The 18,558-nt window shown below is 34.4% G+C and overlaps 1 protein-coding gene across 1 annotated transcript in view; it reads right to left on the minus strand.

The window, feature by feature from the left end:
• Positions 1 to 18,558, minus strand: part of NTRK2 (neurotrophic receptor tyrosine kinase 2) — a 380,358-nt gene that overhangs the window by 70,954 nt on the left and 290,846 nt on the right. Inside the window, exon 14 of the mRNA XM_049770641.1 lies at positions 14,188 to 14,422. Coding sequence (XP_049626598.1) covers positions 14,188 to 14,422 — 235 coding nt within the window. The remainder of the gene's footprint in view (positions 1 to 14,187; positions 14,423 to 18,558) is intronic.

An 18,558-nucleotide genomic window follows, 5' to 3' on the forward strand; every position in this document is an offset into this window, starting at 1 on the left:
ATAAATAATATTGAAACTAGCAGAATTAAGAAATTAAAAACAAAGAAGCATCCTTAAAGTTTACAACATTTTTATCATAAAAAAATCTCTATACCTGAAGGAAGTATTGATAAAGTGAGCTCCCATATGACCCAATAATACCACTCCTAGAAATATACACTCCAGGGGGTGGGTCGATAGCACAGCTCATAGAGCATAGCGTTGCATGTATCCAACCTGGGTTTGATCCCTGGCATATCATATGTTTCCCTGAGCCTACCAGGAGTAATTCCTGAGTGCAAAGTCAGGAGTAACCCCTGAGCACCACAAGTGTAGCCCAAAAAACAACAAACAAAAATATACACTTTGGGCCCCAAAACACAATGCAAAAAAGGCCTCTGCACTTCAATCTTCATTGCAGCATTATTCACAAAAAAAAGGAATCTGGAAATAACCCAAGTATCCAAGATTAGTGGATAAAGACACCAGTACATCTATATACACAATGTAATATTAAACCACAGTGCCTAAAATAAGGAACAGAAAAATTATCCTTAATGGAGGCAGGCAAAGTTGGGGGAGGATAGAGGAGAGTGTAGGAGGGAAACTGGAGGCATTGGTGGTGGGCAATATGCACTGGTGAAGTGTCAGACCTTGTATAACTGAAACTCAATTATGAACAATGTAACTGTGTATCTCATGATGATTTTATTAAAGTATTCATTTTTTAAAAAATATCTATAAATTGTCTCAAATATGTTAACAATTTTATTTTTAGACACCCTTGTATGGTGTACAATTCAGGACTTACTTTTATCTGAAAGGTATAATTTCTTAGGTTATAAGATTCTGTGAAGTTCTTAAAACTACCAATGTCATTCTTACTTAAAGAGTCTATTGCAACTCAGCACTGTTATCAATTGTGGCATTTTGAAAAAAATGATTCCATATTTACTAATACTAGGTTAGGTTATGATAGAAATAACTTAGAAATGTATAGCTTTTATATATAAAAATTATAACAAGTATATAATTCCCTATAAACAAAATTATAAAAAAATTTAGGAGAGTTTAGAGATGCAGCTACTTAGTATGTGGTCTTAGAATGATTTCTATTTTAAGACCAATGGTAGATATCATCTTTACATTCAAAAAATTCAAATAAAATATTAGAAATTTTTTCTTGAATCTTCTTTTAGGCCATTATAAGTGCCTGGCAGGAGTGAGAGAGTAGAAGGTCAAAGTTTGAAGATACCCTTACTAAAATTAATACTTGTAATCAGATAATTTTGTTCTTGCCTATAATACCTATTCTACATAATAGTCAGATCTACTATTATCCTATTTTGGGGGGGGGTTGGGGCACACACAGCTATGAAGTAAGCTCAGGGCTTACTCCTGGCTTTGCACTCTGGGATCACTCCTGACAATATTGGTGGAACATATCAATAACTGAAGATTATAGTGTCCCCAGTAATCTCAGATACTGAAGATTAAATTTGTCTTGGCTGTATGCATGGCAAGCACCTGTATGGTACTGTCACTTTAAGCCCTTCTATTTTTTTAAACCAAGGTTAAATCCTGTTTTTATAGAGGTCTTTCTATATTTCATTTATATTCTATGGATAGAGAGATATAGAATTAATACAGTTGAATTGCATGGGACTGACCCGGTTTCAGTTTCTGACAGTGAATCTTATCTACCAAAGACCACCAGGATTGACCCTTCAGTGCAGAGCTGGGAATAAAATTTGAACACCACTAGGATATAGTCAAATACTCCTCCTCCAGCCCTGAAATTCTAATAAAATAAATTTATCTCTATTCATGGCATTTATCACACAATCTAGTTTTAAAGTGATTCATTGGTATATCTTCTCTGTAAGAAGTTTCTCATCTTTTCTAGGCAAATAACATATTTCATTCAGTGTCTGCAAATTGAGAAGAAAAGAGAATAACTATATTTGCAACACCAACTTGGACTCTTCCAATCATTCTCTATCCAAGGCTTCTGTCCTTAACCACAAGATTTTAAATATCTGGAAAATGTGAAAAATATGGAACATTGTTAACATTATACTCATATATTTGCATACAGCCTTCTTGAAAAAGTTTGTGTTTTTCCTGAGGAATTTCTCAGCAGTAATAAAGAATCTTTGATAATTTTTTTTTGCTCAATATTCACTGGAAATGGAGAAAATCTACTCATCTAATTAAATAATAATTTTGGGTGGGCAAGAAAACTTTAATTATTGGTAAATTGTTATGTAAAGTTCTTATTTAATTAAAAAGTGAAAGAATTTCATGGCAAGTAGCTATTCTAAAGAGGTGGGAGAATTCTTTTTCTTTTTTGTAGCTTATGAGTGGTTCACTGATATTTGAAATGACATTGATTACTGAAAAATGACAACTGTCTTCTAGGAGGTGTTTTCTCACTTGAAACAACAAAAATATGACTGAAATCTACATCATACAATTATTTTCAAGATACTAGCTAATAACTAATGAAGGACAATGATCACTAAGAGATAATGAAGAAATGTAAAAGGCTATTTGATAATCTGAGTTTAAGGCATTGAAAGAGACAGAGGAGAAGATAGATCTTAGATGGAGCCCAGCAAGGTTCTTTTAAATTAAGAAAACGGAAATACGAGTCGGAAAAGATCAAGGTTGGATAGGACAGAATTCCAGAGAAGGGAATAATTTACCCAGAGAGAACTTAATATCTAAAGGGAGTATGAGAATTCAATATCTGAAGAAAGTATTATGAGTATTCAGATGTGACTAGACCGATTCATACATGTGAGTGTTCTGTTACTTATGGGAGAATATCTTCTCAAAGGAGCATTTGAAACACTGACTGGTTTTGACCTAACACAAGGACTAGTAAGCAGCTTTCTGGGAGTAGTATGAAAAAAGAGTTCTGGAAAATTGGGCACAGTAACTCATATTTCTAGTTGAGAATTATTAGCCCTAATAATTCCATAAACACTGGTCTGCTCCAGCCTACTAAATCTTATTGGGAAGGCACATAGGGATTAAATTTCTTTTCAGTCAATATAATATATATCAGATCAAAATTCAAGATTTGTTATAGAAATATAAAAATTAGCCAACATTCAACAAGATAAAATTCACAATGTCTTGAACCCAATATAACATTATCAGACATAAAAAAGAGAAATATGTAGCTCATGTTAAAGTGAAAAATCAATGAATAGAAATTCACACATAACTTACATGCATTAGAATTAAAGGCAACTATATTAAAAGATTCATTTTATGTACACTTAATATATTTTTAAAAAAATCATTAATTGTCATAGATGCCAGTAGAAAAAGCCCATGTCAAACTTCTAGGAATAAAACTATGTGAGAAGATAAATATGCCAAATATGGGACATTAAACACTTTAGAAGAAAAGATTATAAAATCTGAAAATAGTTATAAACAAAATAAAACATAAAATATTCAATAATAAAAAGAGCTAATTGAGAAACAAGATAACTTTAAAGTAGAATTGAAGTCCTTAGTAGAAAAGAGATATTTGAAAAATAATAGAGAGAGGGATTTTAAATTGTTGAAAATTAAAAATTCCCAAATACAAAAAATTCAATAAACTCAAATGCAAGAAACATAAACATAACTTTATAAGATACATTATATACATTATAATCAAATCGTCCAAGATGTCCAAGAGAAAATAACACATATAAGAAAGAAAGATTTCTTACTGAAAATTTTCCACTTATTTTAATTTTTATGTCTGTATTGAATTTATTGTTATCAACAATTTTTAAGGGAAGCTACTCAAAACAAATAAAGAACAGAAGCTATGCATGTATATGAGTATAACACATATAATTTTTGTTTATCTCCAAGACATTTGATTCTACTTTACATAATAGCATTTTTTGTTTGTTTTTAGGCCACACCCAGTTATAATGAGAGATTATTTTGTTGTTGTTTTTTGGGGCCACACTCGGTGACGCTCAGGGGTTACTCCTGGCTATGTGCTCAGAAATCGCTCCTGGCTTGGGGGACCATATAGGACGCCGGTGGATCAAACTGCAGCCCATCCTAGGTTAATGCGTGTAAGGGAGGACCTACCGCTTGTTCCACTGTTCCAGCCCATATCAGGGATTATTTCAGACTCACACGTTAGAAGTTACTCCTGGCAAGGTTGCGGGACCTTATGTTTCTTGTGCCCATCTCACCTCCTTCATGCTTTTATTGCATAATGTTTTAAACTTCAAAAATTATTTTGTAGATATGAAATAGAGTACCGACCCCACAGTTTTTACATTTGAAAGGCTTTCTCAAGTAAGAAATTTTCCACTTGTAACTTCTTATATTATGAGACAAGTCACTTTCTTCCTAGGTTGGTCTATAGCCAGGAGCAAACTGCTATCTTCAGCAATCATGACTGATATAATCATAAAGTCAGGGGAAAAAAAAATCTGAACCTGTACTATGAAGAATAAGTCTGATGCTGTTGTTTATACTTTTTTGGCAGCTTTATTTCTTAAAACTATCCTGGCCTGAATAGGTAATAGGTATGTAATGTCACAATTCTTATGATTTTAAAAAATGAGAGAGTTGAATGTAGATGAAGAACTGTAGATTTATCAGACCTCCTGGTCCATACAAGTCAATAAGCTATGTCCCACTTTCATTCTCAGTGTACAAAAAGATACTAATTTCCACATGCAGTAATTCTATGTAAATTGGCTTATAGTATCAGTAAGAAAGAACCCACTCAGATGAGTGAGAGTGACCAGGGTCAATTTAATCTTATTAATAGTCTTCCTACTTGGAAAATGGATTGGGAACAGAGACCCTAGAAAATGGAAGTTCAGGTAAACATGTTTCATTCGAATACTTTCTAAAATATTTTTTAAAGCTTACAGAGCTAGGCAGTCAATTAAAGATTAAAAGAGTTTTCCTGAAAGAAATATGGTCTATTTTAATGGCATGGATTTATTTAATTGACAAACACCCACTGACAGCCATTGGCTCTCATTCTGGAGATGCTCTTCTAGACCAATCAAATATGTTTGAAAGTGAGATTTAAAGATCAGTTTTGTAGATCTATTTTCATAAATGAAAGATTGCAGATGACATATTGATATCTTGGTAAAATTCCTTAGTAAACTCCTACTGCCAAAAGAACCAAGTCAAAAGTCTTTGGCATGGCAAATGTTCACTGAAAAATTTGATAGTAGCCTAAATAGCTTACTTTGTTGGCCTCAGATGCATGCAAAAGAGTCCTCATTTCTTGGCCACACATCATGCTATTTATACTGCCATCTCTTTTCATATGCCACTTCCTGTGCCAGGAATGCCTTCCTCTTCTCCTGGCCCAGGGCCTTCTTGCTGATAGAACAATTTAGTGTTCATATCTTAAATACCAACTCAAATGTCATGACTTTGTGAACCCTACTCTGATTTCCCAAAGTAGTAGGCAGGAAGCTTCCTATTTAGGATTCCCAGTATACATATCTCCTCATTAGTATATTTATCACATTATATTAAAATGTCTGCAAGCTGCTAAGTCATTTTTATGCCTTTTTTTTTTAAATCTGTGTTTCGGGGACTGGAGTGATAGCACACCAGGCAAGACATTTGTCCTGCATTCTACTGATCTGGATTCCATCTTCTGCATCTCACATGGTTCTCTGAGCACCTCTAGGAATGACCCATGGGCAAGAGTCAGTAGTACAGTAGTAATTCCTGAGCACAGCCACATATGGCCCCCAAACAAACAAGCAAAAAGACAAAAACATATATTTCTTTAATATCTAACACACAGAAGCAACTTCACAAATGTGTATTTAATAAACAAAAATGAATAAATGTTTGAATGCACAAATGAATGATTGGCTAAAACTCTGGTAAAATCTAAAACATAGATAAACGGTTAATGTCTTGATTTTTTCCTGGCAGACAGCTTCATCTAACTGTGCTCTCTCCAAGTGCTACATGAAGCATAAGTTGAAGATGATACCATAAAATAAACAATCTTTTAGGATTCTGGGACTACTTTAATAAAGAGAGCCCACACAGAAAAATCTATATTCACTTATGTAAAAAGGCAAGAACCTTGGCATTATACACTAAGGGAGAAAATTGAAAATTATAGATGTAAACAAGGCCATTGAGAACAACTTTCATTTAGGAAAGAATTCTGTCGCTTCTTAGTAAACTGTCCTGGGCCCTTAAGATTCTAGAAAAAGTACAAAAAGTAATATTTTACTCTACATCTTAAAAGTAACTAGTATTTATCTCTAGGCTGACAACAAAAATTTTTTTCTAAGGTAATGATAATCTTCTCTCTAGATTTAGCTTTTGATCTCCTAAGAGTCAGGAACATCTGAAAACTTGGAAGATCTTTCTCATCTACAAAACTAAAAATAAATACTCAAAATGACCTTTCTTGATCAATAATATTGAGGACCTACTAATATGTGCTGTATTCTGCCTTCTTTGTAGAATCAGAGATTCTACGTGTCTCCACTTGCCTTCACTAGTAAGAAAATATAGATTTATGGTGACTTTTCTTAAGAACATGTGTTTTATACTATCATAACATTTAACTGGAAATGTTGAGGAATTACAGATTTGGAAGTAATTACTTGCTTGGAGAAAGTTTAGGGAGGTATATAAAAGTGAAACTTTCTTTTAAAAATTAAAAGGCATTCACCAGAGATGTAATGTTGCTCTTCAGAGAAAGATTGTTGTATAAAATTGATATTTTATTTTACACATTAAACACAGTTTTAAAATAATTTAACTCTATAAGCTACCTATTATCTATTTCCTCTACTAATTAATAAGTAATTGATTTTCCTATTAAGTCAATTAACCAAATCACAAGCTATTCTTTCTTTTGTTCCTTCATTTCTTCGTTTTCTCCTTCCTTCCTTCCCTCCTCCCTTCCTCTACAATCTTTTTGTAAATATTCACATCACATAAAATATTCTTTAAGATATAAAGAAACATAGTAGGGGAATAACAGATGCTCAAAAGTAGCAAAAACTGAGAGCTTATCTTCATTCAAACGTTTATCATGTGAGGGCAGGGGTAGTGAGAGAATAGTGGCAAAGATTGGGTTGTCAACACTGGACAATGGTGGAGGGAAGCAGATAATATGGTGGAAGGTGTGTTGCTGTGATTTTTATATATGAATATCTACCTTTAGTAGGAATATAAACTTTGATGCCTAAAATAAAGTTTTAATTTTAAAAAATCCTTAAAATGTAAACAGATTTTCTAAGACTATGATATTAAATTTAAATCTATATTATTTTTTATGTTCCTGATAGCTTTTAAGTTAACTAAATTAATCTCTTCTAGGGCTCAGAACTTTATTCTTTAGATCATCACTCCTTTTAATCCGGGACTGGGTAAGTGAAAAGTTGCTAAAATTAGGCTATCTCTCTTTATCTCTTTATATATTTCTCTTTATGTATTTCTTTATTTCTCTTTCATTTCATTGTTCCTTTTCCTTTATTTCATCTTTTTCTTTCTTCCTTCCTTTCTTCTTTCTTCCTTTTTCTTTCTTCTTCCTTCCTTCCTTCCTTTCTCTTTTTCTTTCTTCTTTCTCTTTCTTTCTTTCTTCACTTTCTTTCTTTCTTTTTCTTTCTTCATTTTCTTTCTTTCTTTCTTTCTTTCTTTCTTTCTTTCTTTCTTTCTTTCTTTCTTTCTTTCTTTCTTTCTTTCTTTCTCTCTCTCTCTCTTTCTTTTTCTTTCTTTCTTTCTTTCTTTCTCATTTTCTTTCTTTCTTTCTTTCTTTCTTTCTTCATTTTCTTTCTTTCTTTCTTCATTTTCTTTCTTTCTTTCTTTCTCTTTTCTTCTTTCTTTCTTTCTTTCTTTCTTTCTTTCTTTCTTTCTTTCTTTCTTTCTTTCTTTCTTCTTTCTTTCTTTCTTCTTCTTCTTTCTTTCTTTCTTTCTTTCTTTCTTTCTTTCTTCTTCCTTCCTTTCTTTCTTCTTTCTCTTCCTTTCTTTCTTTCTTCTTTCTTTCTTTCGTTTTTTCTTTCTTTCTTTCTTTCTTTCTTTCTTTCTTTTTTTTCTTTCTTTTTATATTTCTTTCTTTCTTCTTTCTTTCTTTCTTTCTTTCTTTCTTTCTTTCTTCTCTCTCTTTCTTTCTCTTTTTCTTCATTTCTTCCTTTTTTCTTCTTTCTTTCTTTTTCTTTCTTTCTTCCTTCCTTTCTTTCTTTCCTTTTGTTCGTTTTCTACTCAGTAGTGCTCTGTATTTAATACAGGTGCTGCAGTGAGATAATTCTTGGTCGTGCTCAGGGAGCCAACTGTAGATCCAGGAACTGAACCCCAGTACACTGAATGTAAGATGTGTGCTTCATCCATTCACTATACAATTTTTCCAGCCTTTCGATTTTTTTCTTTTTTTCTAGTTCTTTATCAGATGATTTTGGTACAAACTATTTTCTTTTCTCTTAGCAGTAAAACCAGTATTGAAGAGCTAAAGATTATTTCTTGGATTTTATAGTTGATATCAATTTAATACTTTATGATTTTGACCAAGAACTGTTGCTTACTTAAGCTTTAGTCTTTTGCTAATTTAAATTTCCACATAAACCAATGTGCATATTCAATTTCCTTTCTTCTTCTTCAGGGGAAGATAATTTAAAGGATAGAATTTACTCATGCCTACTCCCACTAATAAAGTTTTCCCAAGAGAGAACAAGACTTAAAAGCTTGAATTTCACATATTTAGAATTCTCTACCAGTAGATCACATTCACTTTAAGGACACATTGAACCCAAAACAGGGAAAATCACCAAAGTGCACACATCTCAATGTGTTCAGTGTCCATTGTGGCATAGTAATAATCAAGAAGGATGAGCTGATATGTCTCTGACAAGCAAAATGTGACAGAAATCTAGTTCAGATGTTTTCTAAATGTCAATTTTTGCCAGTAGAGAGAAGAAATAAACACAAAATAAGAGACTAGTATTGCAAAGCAGCTAATTAAAACAATTCAGAGAACATAAATGCTAGAGCAATTTTGGAGACCCAGCGTATAGGGTTGGTTTCAATGCAAATGTAGTGCTTTTGCTTTCTCCCTTCATTGGAAAGATATAATTAGCTCAGCTGCAACAGGGTGGAAGCCTGGAGGCAGCCATTTCCTGGGGTTGCATCTTTCCCAAGATGGAAGAACAGCTGCCACTGGCCCCTCCTGTGAGAGACTTCATAGAACTATGACCACTGTAAAAGACTGCTTGCAAGCGCTAGGGACAGAAAATGATTGTTACAGATGTAAGGTTAAGATAGATAGATAGATAGATAGATAGATAGATAGATAGATAGATAGATAGATAGATAGATAGATAGATAAACAGACAAGAATGAGCAATTTATGAAAACTTTCAACCCAAAAGTCTGGTGCATTTAGCATTTACGGTTAAATGCTGCTCCTGGCCAGGAACTGCTTTATCTCTGCCCCTTCTCCTGACTAAAATTTTTTTGAGAAAGCTCAGTATAAAGACATTTTGTATGTCTAGGGCCCACAGATATGTTAAAGTGTAGCTCAGAGTATTAAGAGAGTTGAGCATTTGACTAGTAATGCTTCTCTTTCACTTCTGATGATTATTGATTCTAAACAAAGAGTATATATAATCATCAGAAGTGAAAAGAGAAGCATTACTAGTCAAATGCTTAACTCCCTTAATACTCTGAGCTACACTTTGACATATATATGTATATATATATATATATATATATATATAGAGAGAGAGAGAGAGAGAGAGAGAGAGACTGTGAACCTTGTAACCCAAAAGGTTTTCTCTTCTTTCTCTTTCTTTCTTTCTTTCTTTCTTTCTTTCTTTCTTTCTTTCTTTCTTTCTTTCTTTCTTTCTTTCTTTCTTTCTTTCTTTTTCTTTCTTTCTTTCTTTCTTTCTTTCTTTTCTTCTTTTCTTTCTTTCTTTCTTTCTTTCTTTCTTTCTTTCTTTCTTTCTTTCTTCTTTCTTCTTCTTTCTTTCTTTCTTTCTTTCTTTCTTCTTTCTTTCTTTTCTTCTTTCTTTCTTTCTTTCTTTCTTTCTTTCTTTTTCTTTCTTTCTTTCTTTCTTTCTCTTTCTTTTCTTTCTTTCTTCTTTTTCTTTTTTTTTTTTTGAGATATACAGATCAATGCTCAGGGTTATTCCTGGCTCTGCATTCAGGAATTACTCCTAGAAGTATAAGGGACCATATAAAATGCCCAACATTAAACTCAGGTCAGCTGCATGCAAGGTAAGTACCCTACTCACTGTAGTATGATTTAATCCTTTTCTCTCTTATTTTCCTTAAACCTTGTGGCATACCTACTTCAGACTGGTTTACTGGGGACAACTCTGGATGTCTAGAAGATTGGGTCTTGCCCAAATGTTGATAAAGGGTATGTTACACTGTCGACTCAAGTCCAATCACTATTCTTCCACTTAAAATAACCATGAATAACACAAAACTGGTCCCTCATTACTATGACAAAAACGAGAGTTAATATTTGGAGAATAGGTCATAGTATCTATGGCAGTCCCACACCTAATAGTTTGATGGAGGTTGTAGAAGAAATAAAAGAGAATGTTTTATTAAAATACACAGAATACCCATTCCTCTGATTCTATGACAGATGATATGGAGACACACTGTATAGAAAGAATGTTAGTGCTATTTATAAGAGGAGCCAAATAAGTGAATAAGTAATGTGAAAAAAAATTACATGCAATGTCAAGTCCATTGCAGTATCCTTCCATTTCCCCTCTACTGCCTAAGCCCCAAGTACACCCATATCCCAAACTCATTGGACCAACTTCAGATATTCACACCTAATATCTGAAGGGATGCAAGGAAAATCACTAAAATGTATAGTATGATGGAAGAAAACTCAGGAGTAAAATGGGATGAGTCCCTATCTTTCAGAAGCCTAGAGACCAGGAGCCACAACCACACCTCATTATGTCAATGATCCAACTTCACTTCTTCAGGATTAATTTTCACAGAGATGCCAAACCAGTGAAAATTTCAGGTACCTAGATTATCAGATTGAAAACTCTGGGTTATTCTCATAGAGAGGGTGGAAAGCCTCCCCTCTTCCAACTGCTGAAATTTATATCAGCCACTCCCACATCCCATAGTTGCCAACATGTAAACTGATCAAGCATATCCTGGAGTTACTCTAGTGTATGGCTTATATGCAGCCATGTGACACCTCCAAATTTCACTATATTGGCAGCCAAGTAGGAACAGATATCCGCTGACAGTTAGTGGATTCACACAGTACACACACACACACACACACACACACACACACACACACACACACACACACACACACTACCTAGCTGCAAGAAAAGATGAAACCTTGCATTTTGCTACAACTTAGAACTAGAAGGTATCATATTAGAGTAAGTCAGGAGACAGAAACAAACTCCAGATAATCTCACTCACTTTTTATTTCTTATATAATGCTGTTATGAGTGTCTGTGTACATAGTTTTTAATGAACATATCAATTTACTTAGATACATACCTATAAGTGAAATATGTGACTTACATGATAACTCTGTCTTGAAAACTATCAAACTGTTTTCCAAAGCAGCATTACCTTGTTACATTTTAGCTTTTACCAATTTATGAATGTTCCTATTTGTTTCTTTATATCTCTGTTTTCACTTGTTATTCTATCTTTTTGCTATAGTTATCCTACAAAACGTATTTGTATCTCATTATTTTTTGACTTAGCATTTTCCTAATGACTTATGCATTGAGATTGACTATTTGCACATGTTTTTGGAGAGAGTTCTACTCCAAAAATTTGCTTAGATTAATTGATAATTTTTCTTATTGGTGAACTCTATTTTGAATTTTTCTAACAATAGTAGGAGAGAATAATGGGTTCTGACAGGATTTTTCTGACATTGAAAATATAACTTTATTGATTTGGATAATAATAGTTTTAACACACTTATTAAGTACTTAATTTATATCAGAATCTCAGAAATCTTTATTAATTTATAGATATAAAGAAGTTGCTTCTGTTATATTGCCCTTAATCTATCCACAAAATTATAAATTTACTTTTTAGGAACTCATCCATGTGTTGTTGTTTTTCTCCTGAGATGAGATAGCCCACATCCTTCACTTGTTAGTCAAGTGATAAAAACTATTTGGATATATATATATATATATATATGTATATATATATATATCAGTAGATTAAAACTTCTCTGTATTTTAGATATCTGAATAACTGTGTTATCCTACCCAGTACAAGTACTAAAAAGCTTCATGTTTGTTTGATTGGGAATCACACATGTTAGTGCTCCAGTGATATTCTCAAAATTTCAGGATATGATGTGTTACAGGTACTGAATGAATTCCTCCAGCATGCATATTATGCACCCTTGCCTTTTGAGCTATTCTCTAAAGCTATATTTTGAACACCTGAAGTCCCATGCTTTCTACAAATAAATATCTGAAAACCTTAAATTTGCTCATCTAATTTTGTCTTATAATAGAAAATGTGAATAATTACTAACCAAACTATTGAAAGAAAAAACTCACAATCTACAGATTATATTGGAAAATAGTCTATATGATTTTTCAGACTAATTATAATAAAACACTGATTTCTCTAAATTGAGAAAAGTATGAAAAACAAACTGAGAAGGATCCTCATAAAAATATATAAAAAAGAGAAAACAAGGGGCAGGAGAGATAGCATGAGGTAAGGAGTTTGCCTTGTATGCAGAAGGATGTTGGTTCTCAGATGGTCTCACGAGCCTGCCAGGAGCGATTTCTGAGCATGAGCATAGAGCCAGGAGTAAGCCCTAAGTGCTGCTGGGTGTGACCCAAAAACCAAAGGAAAAAAAAAAAAGGAGAGAAAACAAGGTAAAACCAACATTTCTTTTCTTGCATTACCCAATTATAAATTTCACTTAGACCGAATTCATACAGCACATTTATTTTTTTCTATATCTTTTCTGTGTTTTTATTTTTCTATGTCCTTCCTATCTTTTCAGAAAACATTTAACACATAACAAAAACAGACTGAGGTTGACCAACATCAACCCAAAGTTTTATTTTAGACTATTATACTACTAGTTTCCAAACAGTTCTTTTCTCTCATATCCAAGTTTTAAATTCTTGAGTTACAAATATAATGTCATTGGGCCAAATTCTAAAAATTTTATATATTTTAATGATTTCCTTTAAAAATAGCCATCACTACTTCTAATAGTGGAACACATGCAGGCTGACTTAAACTTTCATGTGCAACAGAACACAGCCTATTACACCTCACCAAGATAGTCACCAGTGACATCATTGTCAACCAAGATGATTCTCAGTAGAATTTTTTAAAGTCTAGCTATTTATATGAGCATGCTAATCTGAGATTGAACCTCAAAGTCCCCAGATATAATTTTCATAAATAAAATTCAAACCTCCAAAATTATTTAAAATTATTTACTAGGAATTCCCCTTCCATTTCCATCCTCCATATTTTCCTGGCAGAATTTTCATGCTAAAAAATTTCACTGAGAGAAAGTTAAATGTGATATACAATTCACAGAGACTTTACTCACTGATCTTGGCCAAATGAGAAACCACCATGCCACACTTGGTGGTGCTCAGGGCCCATACCGTTCTGGGGGTTGCATGTACCTTGCATGTGGGAGGTATGTGCTCTGATATTTCCTATATTTCCTATTTAAATAGCTATTGAGGGGCCGGCGAGGTGGCGCTAGAGGTAAGGTGCCTGCCTTGCACTCGCTAGCCAAGGAAGGACCACAGTTCAATCCCTGGCGTCCCATACGGTCCCCCCAAGCCAGGGGCAATTTCTGAGCGCTTAGCCAGGAGTAACCTCCCTGAGCATCAAACGGGTGTGGCCCCCCCCAAAAAAAACCAAAAAAACAAATAAAAGCTATTCCCTAGCCCTAAGAAAACTTAATTTACACTGAGACACATTAGGAAAACTAGTACATAGTAAAAGAACAGATGAGAATTCAGAGAAGATTCTTTTTGTGAGCCAAAAAAGAATCCCTTGGAATAAGTAAGACCTGCCCATTTTGAACTTCTAGACTGCACAACTTGTGAGTAAATTAAGTTCTGTTCAAGTCACTTAATACACGATGCTTTGTTACTTCAATTCTGGTAGAATAAGACCAAAAAAAAAATCAGGGATCTTGGATATGCTGATGGCACAGTTACTCACCCTGTAGTAGTCAGTGCTGTACACATCCCGGGACATACCAAAGTCCCCAATTTTCACCAGGAGGTTCTCACCAACCAGGCAGTTCCGGGTGGCCAGGTCTCGGTGCACAAAGTGCTGGGATGCCAGGTAGACCATGCCTGCAGCAATCTGCTGAGCAATGTGCAGCATCTGAGACTGGGTCAGCTCTGTTGGTGGGTTACCCTCAGCCATAAGTACAGCATCAGGTCCATGTGCCCTGAAAAGACATGAAAAGCAGAAGTTCATGCTGGAATCTGAGCCCAGTGATACCAAACTATTGTCAGAGTTAGACAAAGAAGTTTCAAAGATGCTTTACACACACTTTACCTCAAAAGTGCAGAGAGCATGGAAGCTTTTTTTTTCCAATGTTCTAGAGTTCCCAGGGCCCAATGGACTTTCATTGTTCTACCTAAATACACAGATATGCTTACATTTAAGGAATTCAGGTCTATACTACAGTGTCTAAAGCTTTGGCTTTGAGAAGCTGTTGGTATTTATAGCTTATTTTTAAAGTAATTATAAAAAATAACCCAAAAGCAAAATGTGGGAGGAGATTTGGCTTTCCTAAAGAGACTAGTTATTATAACATAGCAGCAGGCAAAATCCTTGCCTCATATTTCCCTGTCCTCCAAGGACTAGAGCCAACACTCCTGTCTTTCCCTATTCTACTTGTTCTTTGTCTGTTTTCTTTTTTTAATATTTTATTGAAACCATGTGATTTACAAAGTCCTTCATAGTTGAGTTACAATCATACAAATTTTCTGAGCTAATCCCACTGCCAGTATCAACTTTCCTCCATTAATATACCCAGTGTATTCCATGCCACCACCCACACCACTGCCAAGCATGCCAGTATAACTGGTCCATTTTAAAGTTTTGATTGGTAAAGTTTGGGTCTTATGATTTCATTGTTTTTGACTTTGGCTTGGATATTCAGTTCTGTCATTTTTTAATGCCACCAATGTACCGGAGACCTCTTGGTCCCTATCTTCCATTCATTCATTACTATGTTTCTTCTTCTCTACTCAATCTCTTTCTTTCTCCTCATTATATTCTGGACCAAGAGTGTTCTAGACAATTCCCATTTAAACCATTGCATTTATTTATGCAATTATCCTAAATACCACATATAAGAATTATCATTCCATATGACACTTCTGACACTATGGTTTCTAAGTGAGCACTATATCCCTTAAGCACAATTTAGCCAGATCTTGGGGCATACTTAGCCTGGATATTGCCTTTTGCTTATCTACCTCATCCTTACTGTCCCCACTTCTAATTCTAAACCACATAGGAGGGTACTTTAGAATGACCGTACAATTGTTTTGTTAAGGGCAGATTTTTTTCTATATGCTGTAGGGGAAATGGTTTTTGCTATCATCCTTTTCTTCTATATATGCTCTAGTTTTTTGCCAGCAATATGAGAACTTTTGAATTCCAGGGAAGAATTTGTTCAGCTTCAGGGTATCATCAAACTTCTGTAGTACCTGCAGCCCATATAACTATAACTTGTTAGTGACTTTGCTCCTGAAGATCTGGGACAGAAGCACAGGACAATGAGTAAAGGTGCCCATTGCTGGGGCCAAGATGTATCTACCTCCAAAGATGATGAAGGAAGGCCCATTACAGGGCATTCAGAAGCATATGCAGAGTATTTTAAATAAATTGTAAAGTAAATGACCCTATCTGTGGAACCACAGACTGTAAAAATATTAAAAATGACAGAGAAAGAAAGGCTCAAGAAGACCATAAAATGTCTCAACAAAACCACTACAATCACTTATCTACTGGTTCTCTATAGCACTGACATATACACTATTACAACCAGAATCTAGCTACATGGTTTTCAATTGTACTGTTACCAGTTCTTTCTGAGCTGATGTTCATCAATTGGCCTTTCAACTTTTTAAGTTGGGAACCCTTTCAACACTCCCAGTCCCCAATATCCTGTTTATCTAAAACAACAAAGAGATATTATGGTGGGTGATCATTTGAGATTCCTTCTGAAAGCAGAAGTGTCATATTCCTCATTCCTCATTCCTTGTGTTAGCAAGTTAATTATAACTGTCTCATTCCTGAAAATCTTGGACTCTTTCTTAGGAAACAATGTAAGAAATTTCCCAAGACTATAAATTCTTCCCTGAACTTAGTTCACCAGAGCCTATGAGATAATAGTCAATAAATGAAGCAAATGATCAACAGTAACCCAAAAGACCTAAACCAAGATTCTCTGTAGCATCTCTACCACTGGACAAGGTAGCAGAAAAACCCAGTCTCTATATAAATAAAAACATAAAACAAGTCATATTTATTCTTATACTAAGTTCCTCCACACAAAAGAGTTTCTTTCACTTCTAATTTTGGATGAAATTTCCTTTTTTCTAACTCTGAGATTGACTACCTTTATTACTCATTATCATTCTAAAAGTATGGAAAAGACTGATAAGCATGGACGAGCACAATTACTACTTAAAGCTCAAAATATTGGATGTTAGGGCTGGAGTGATAGCACAGTGGGAGGGTGTCTGCAGTGCATGTGGCCACTTTGCCAGCTCCAGGTCCAATCCCCAGCATATTGTATGTTCACTGAGATTGGCAGGAGTGATTCCTGAGTGCAGAGTAATGAATAATCCCTGAGCACTACCTGGTGTGGTCTCAGAATCATATATTGGGTGCAATATATTGGATGCAGCTATTGTTTGGAATAACTACCTGTTTCCCTCTGAGTCTTAGTACATTTGATAAAATTAAAAAATGGCCAGAAAAATGAACCAAAATTAAGCAGACAGAAAGAAATAATTAAACCTAGAGCAGAAATTAATGAATCAAAATTTCAATAATTTAAATTAAATGCCATCTAGTCCAGCCTTTATGGAAAACAATAAGGAGATTTCTCAAAAAACTGGAAATTGAGCTCCCATATGGTCCATCCATACCACTATATCCTAGGAACACAAAAACACAATACAAAAATACCTTCTGCATACCTATATTCATTGCAGCACTATTTACAATAGCCAGGATCTGGAAACAACCATATGCCTGAAAACAGATGAGTAGCTAAAGAAACTGTGGTACAAATACACAATGGATTACTATGCAGCTGTCAGGAAAAATGAAGTCATGAAATTTTCCTATACATGGATGGACATGGAAACTATTATGCTGAGTGAAATAAGTCAGAAGGAGAGAGAAAGGCACAGAATAGTCTCATCTAAAGGATTTAAGAAAAATAAATGACATTATTATAATAATACTCAAAGGCAATAGAAATGAGGGCTGGAAGGACCAGCCCATGGTATGAAGCTTACCACAAAGAGTGGTGTGAGTGCACTTAGAGAAATAACTACAGAGACAACTATCATGACAATGGTAGTGAGTGAGAGAAATAGAATGCTTGTCCTGAATAATGGCAGGGGTTGGGAAAGGAGGAAAATTGGGTCATTGATGGTGGAAATATTGCACTGATTAAGGGAAGAAAAATGTGTGAATGATTTTACTCATAGGAGAGACAAAGCTCTTTCTTACTGTGATCTTAAAATGAGGACAAGAAAACTTGAACAAATTCAGAAATATTCAGAAAATATAAATCTCCTGACTTAAGTAAGGAGAAATTTTTTTTATAGATTTAATGCAGTTAATGAAAGAAACAGCTGATTTGGAAGGTAGCAGTAGAATTTTTCTTTCCTTTCTTTCTTTTTTTTTTCTGATCACACCTGGTGGCGCTCAAGGGTTATTCCTCAGGCTCTTCACACAGAAATCACTCCTAGCAGGCTAAGGGAACCATATGGGATGCTGGGGATTGAACCCTGGTCAGTTGCGTGCAAGGCAAATGCCTTACCCACTGTGCTGTCACTCTGTGCCCCTCTAAACAAATTCTTGAGAGAAACAACAATCCCAGGTTTCTTTTAAGCCTAGGAAAAGTATTTTAAAAGGGGACCAGCTTTGGGAGGTATGGTTTATTTCTTCAACTGTAAATTGACATAACAGTTTAGATGATAATAACAGTTTAGATTTCTGCAAATTGAAACCTTCTTTAAAATGCCAATAAACTACATATTAGTCACTGTTGTTTTGTAAAAACCTTGTCTATTGTCTTATCTTTGCGTAATTTGAAGGGAATTCTTAAGATATTCTGAGTAAAAACTACGATTTTCTTCAAAGTGAGAATTATATTTTTACTGACTTTTAAACAAGACCCTGACCATGCTTCTTTCAATATATGACTTCTGAATGAATGCAAAGGGCAAGGATATAATGGTAGACATCTGTTTTTATGAGCAATGCCAATGGTAGTGTCAACAGTTGGGGCATTTTTGTGACTATTATTTGGATTCCCTTACAGAGAGA

Source organism: Suncus etruscus, chromosome 3 (assembly GCF_024139225.1).
Source record: "Suncus etruscus isolate mSunEtr1 chromosome 3, mSunEtr1.pri.cur, whole genome shotgun sequence".
NCBI lineage: Eukaryota > Metazoa > Chordata > Mammalia > Eulipotyphla > Soricidae > Suncus > Suncus etruscus.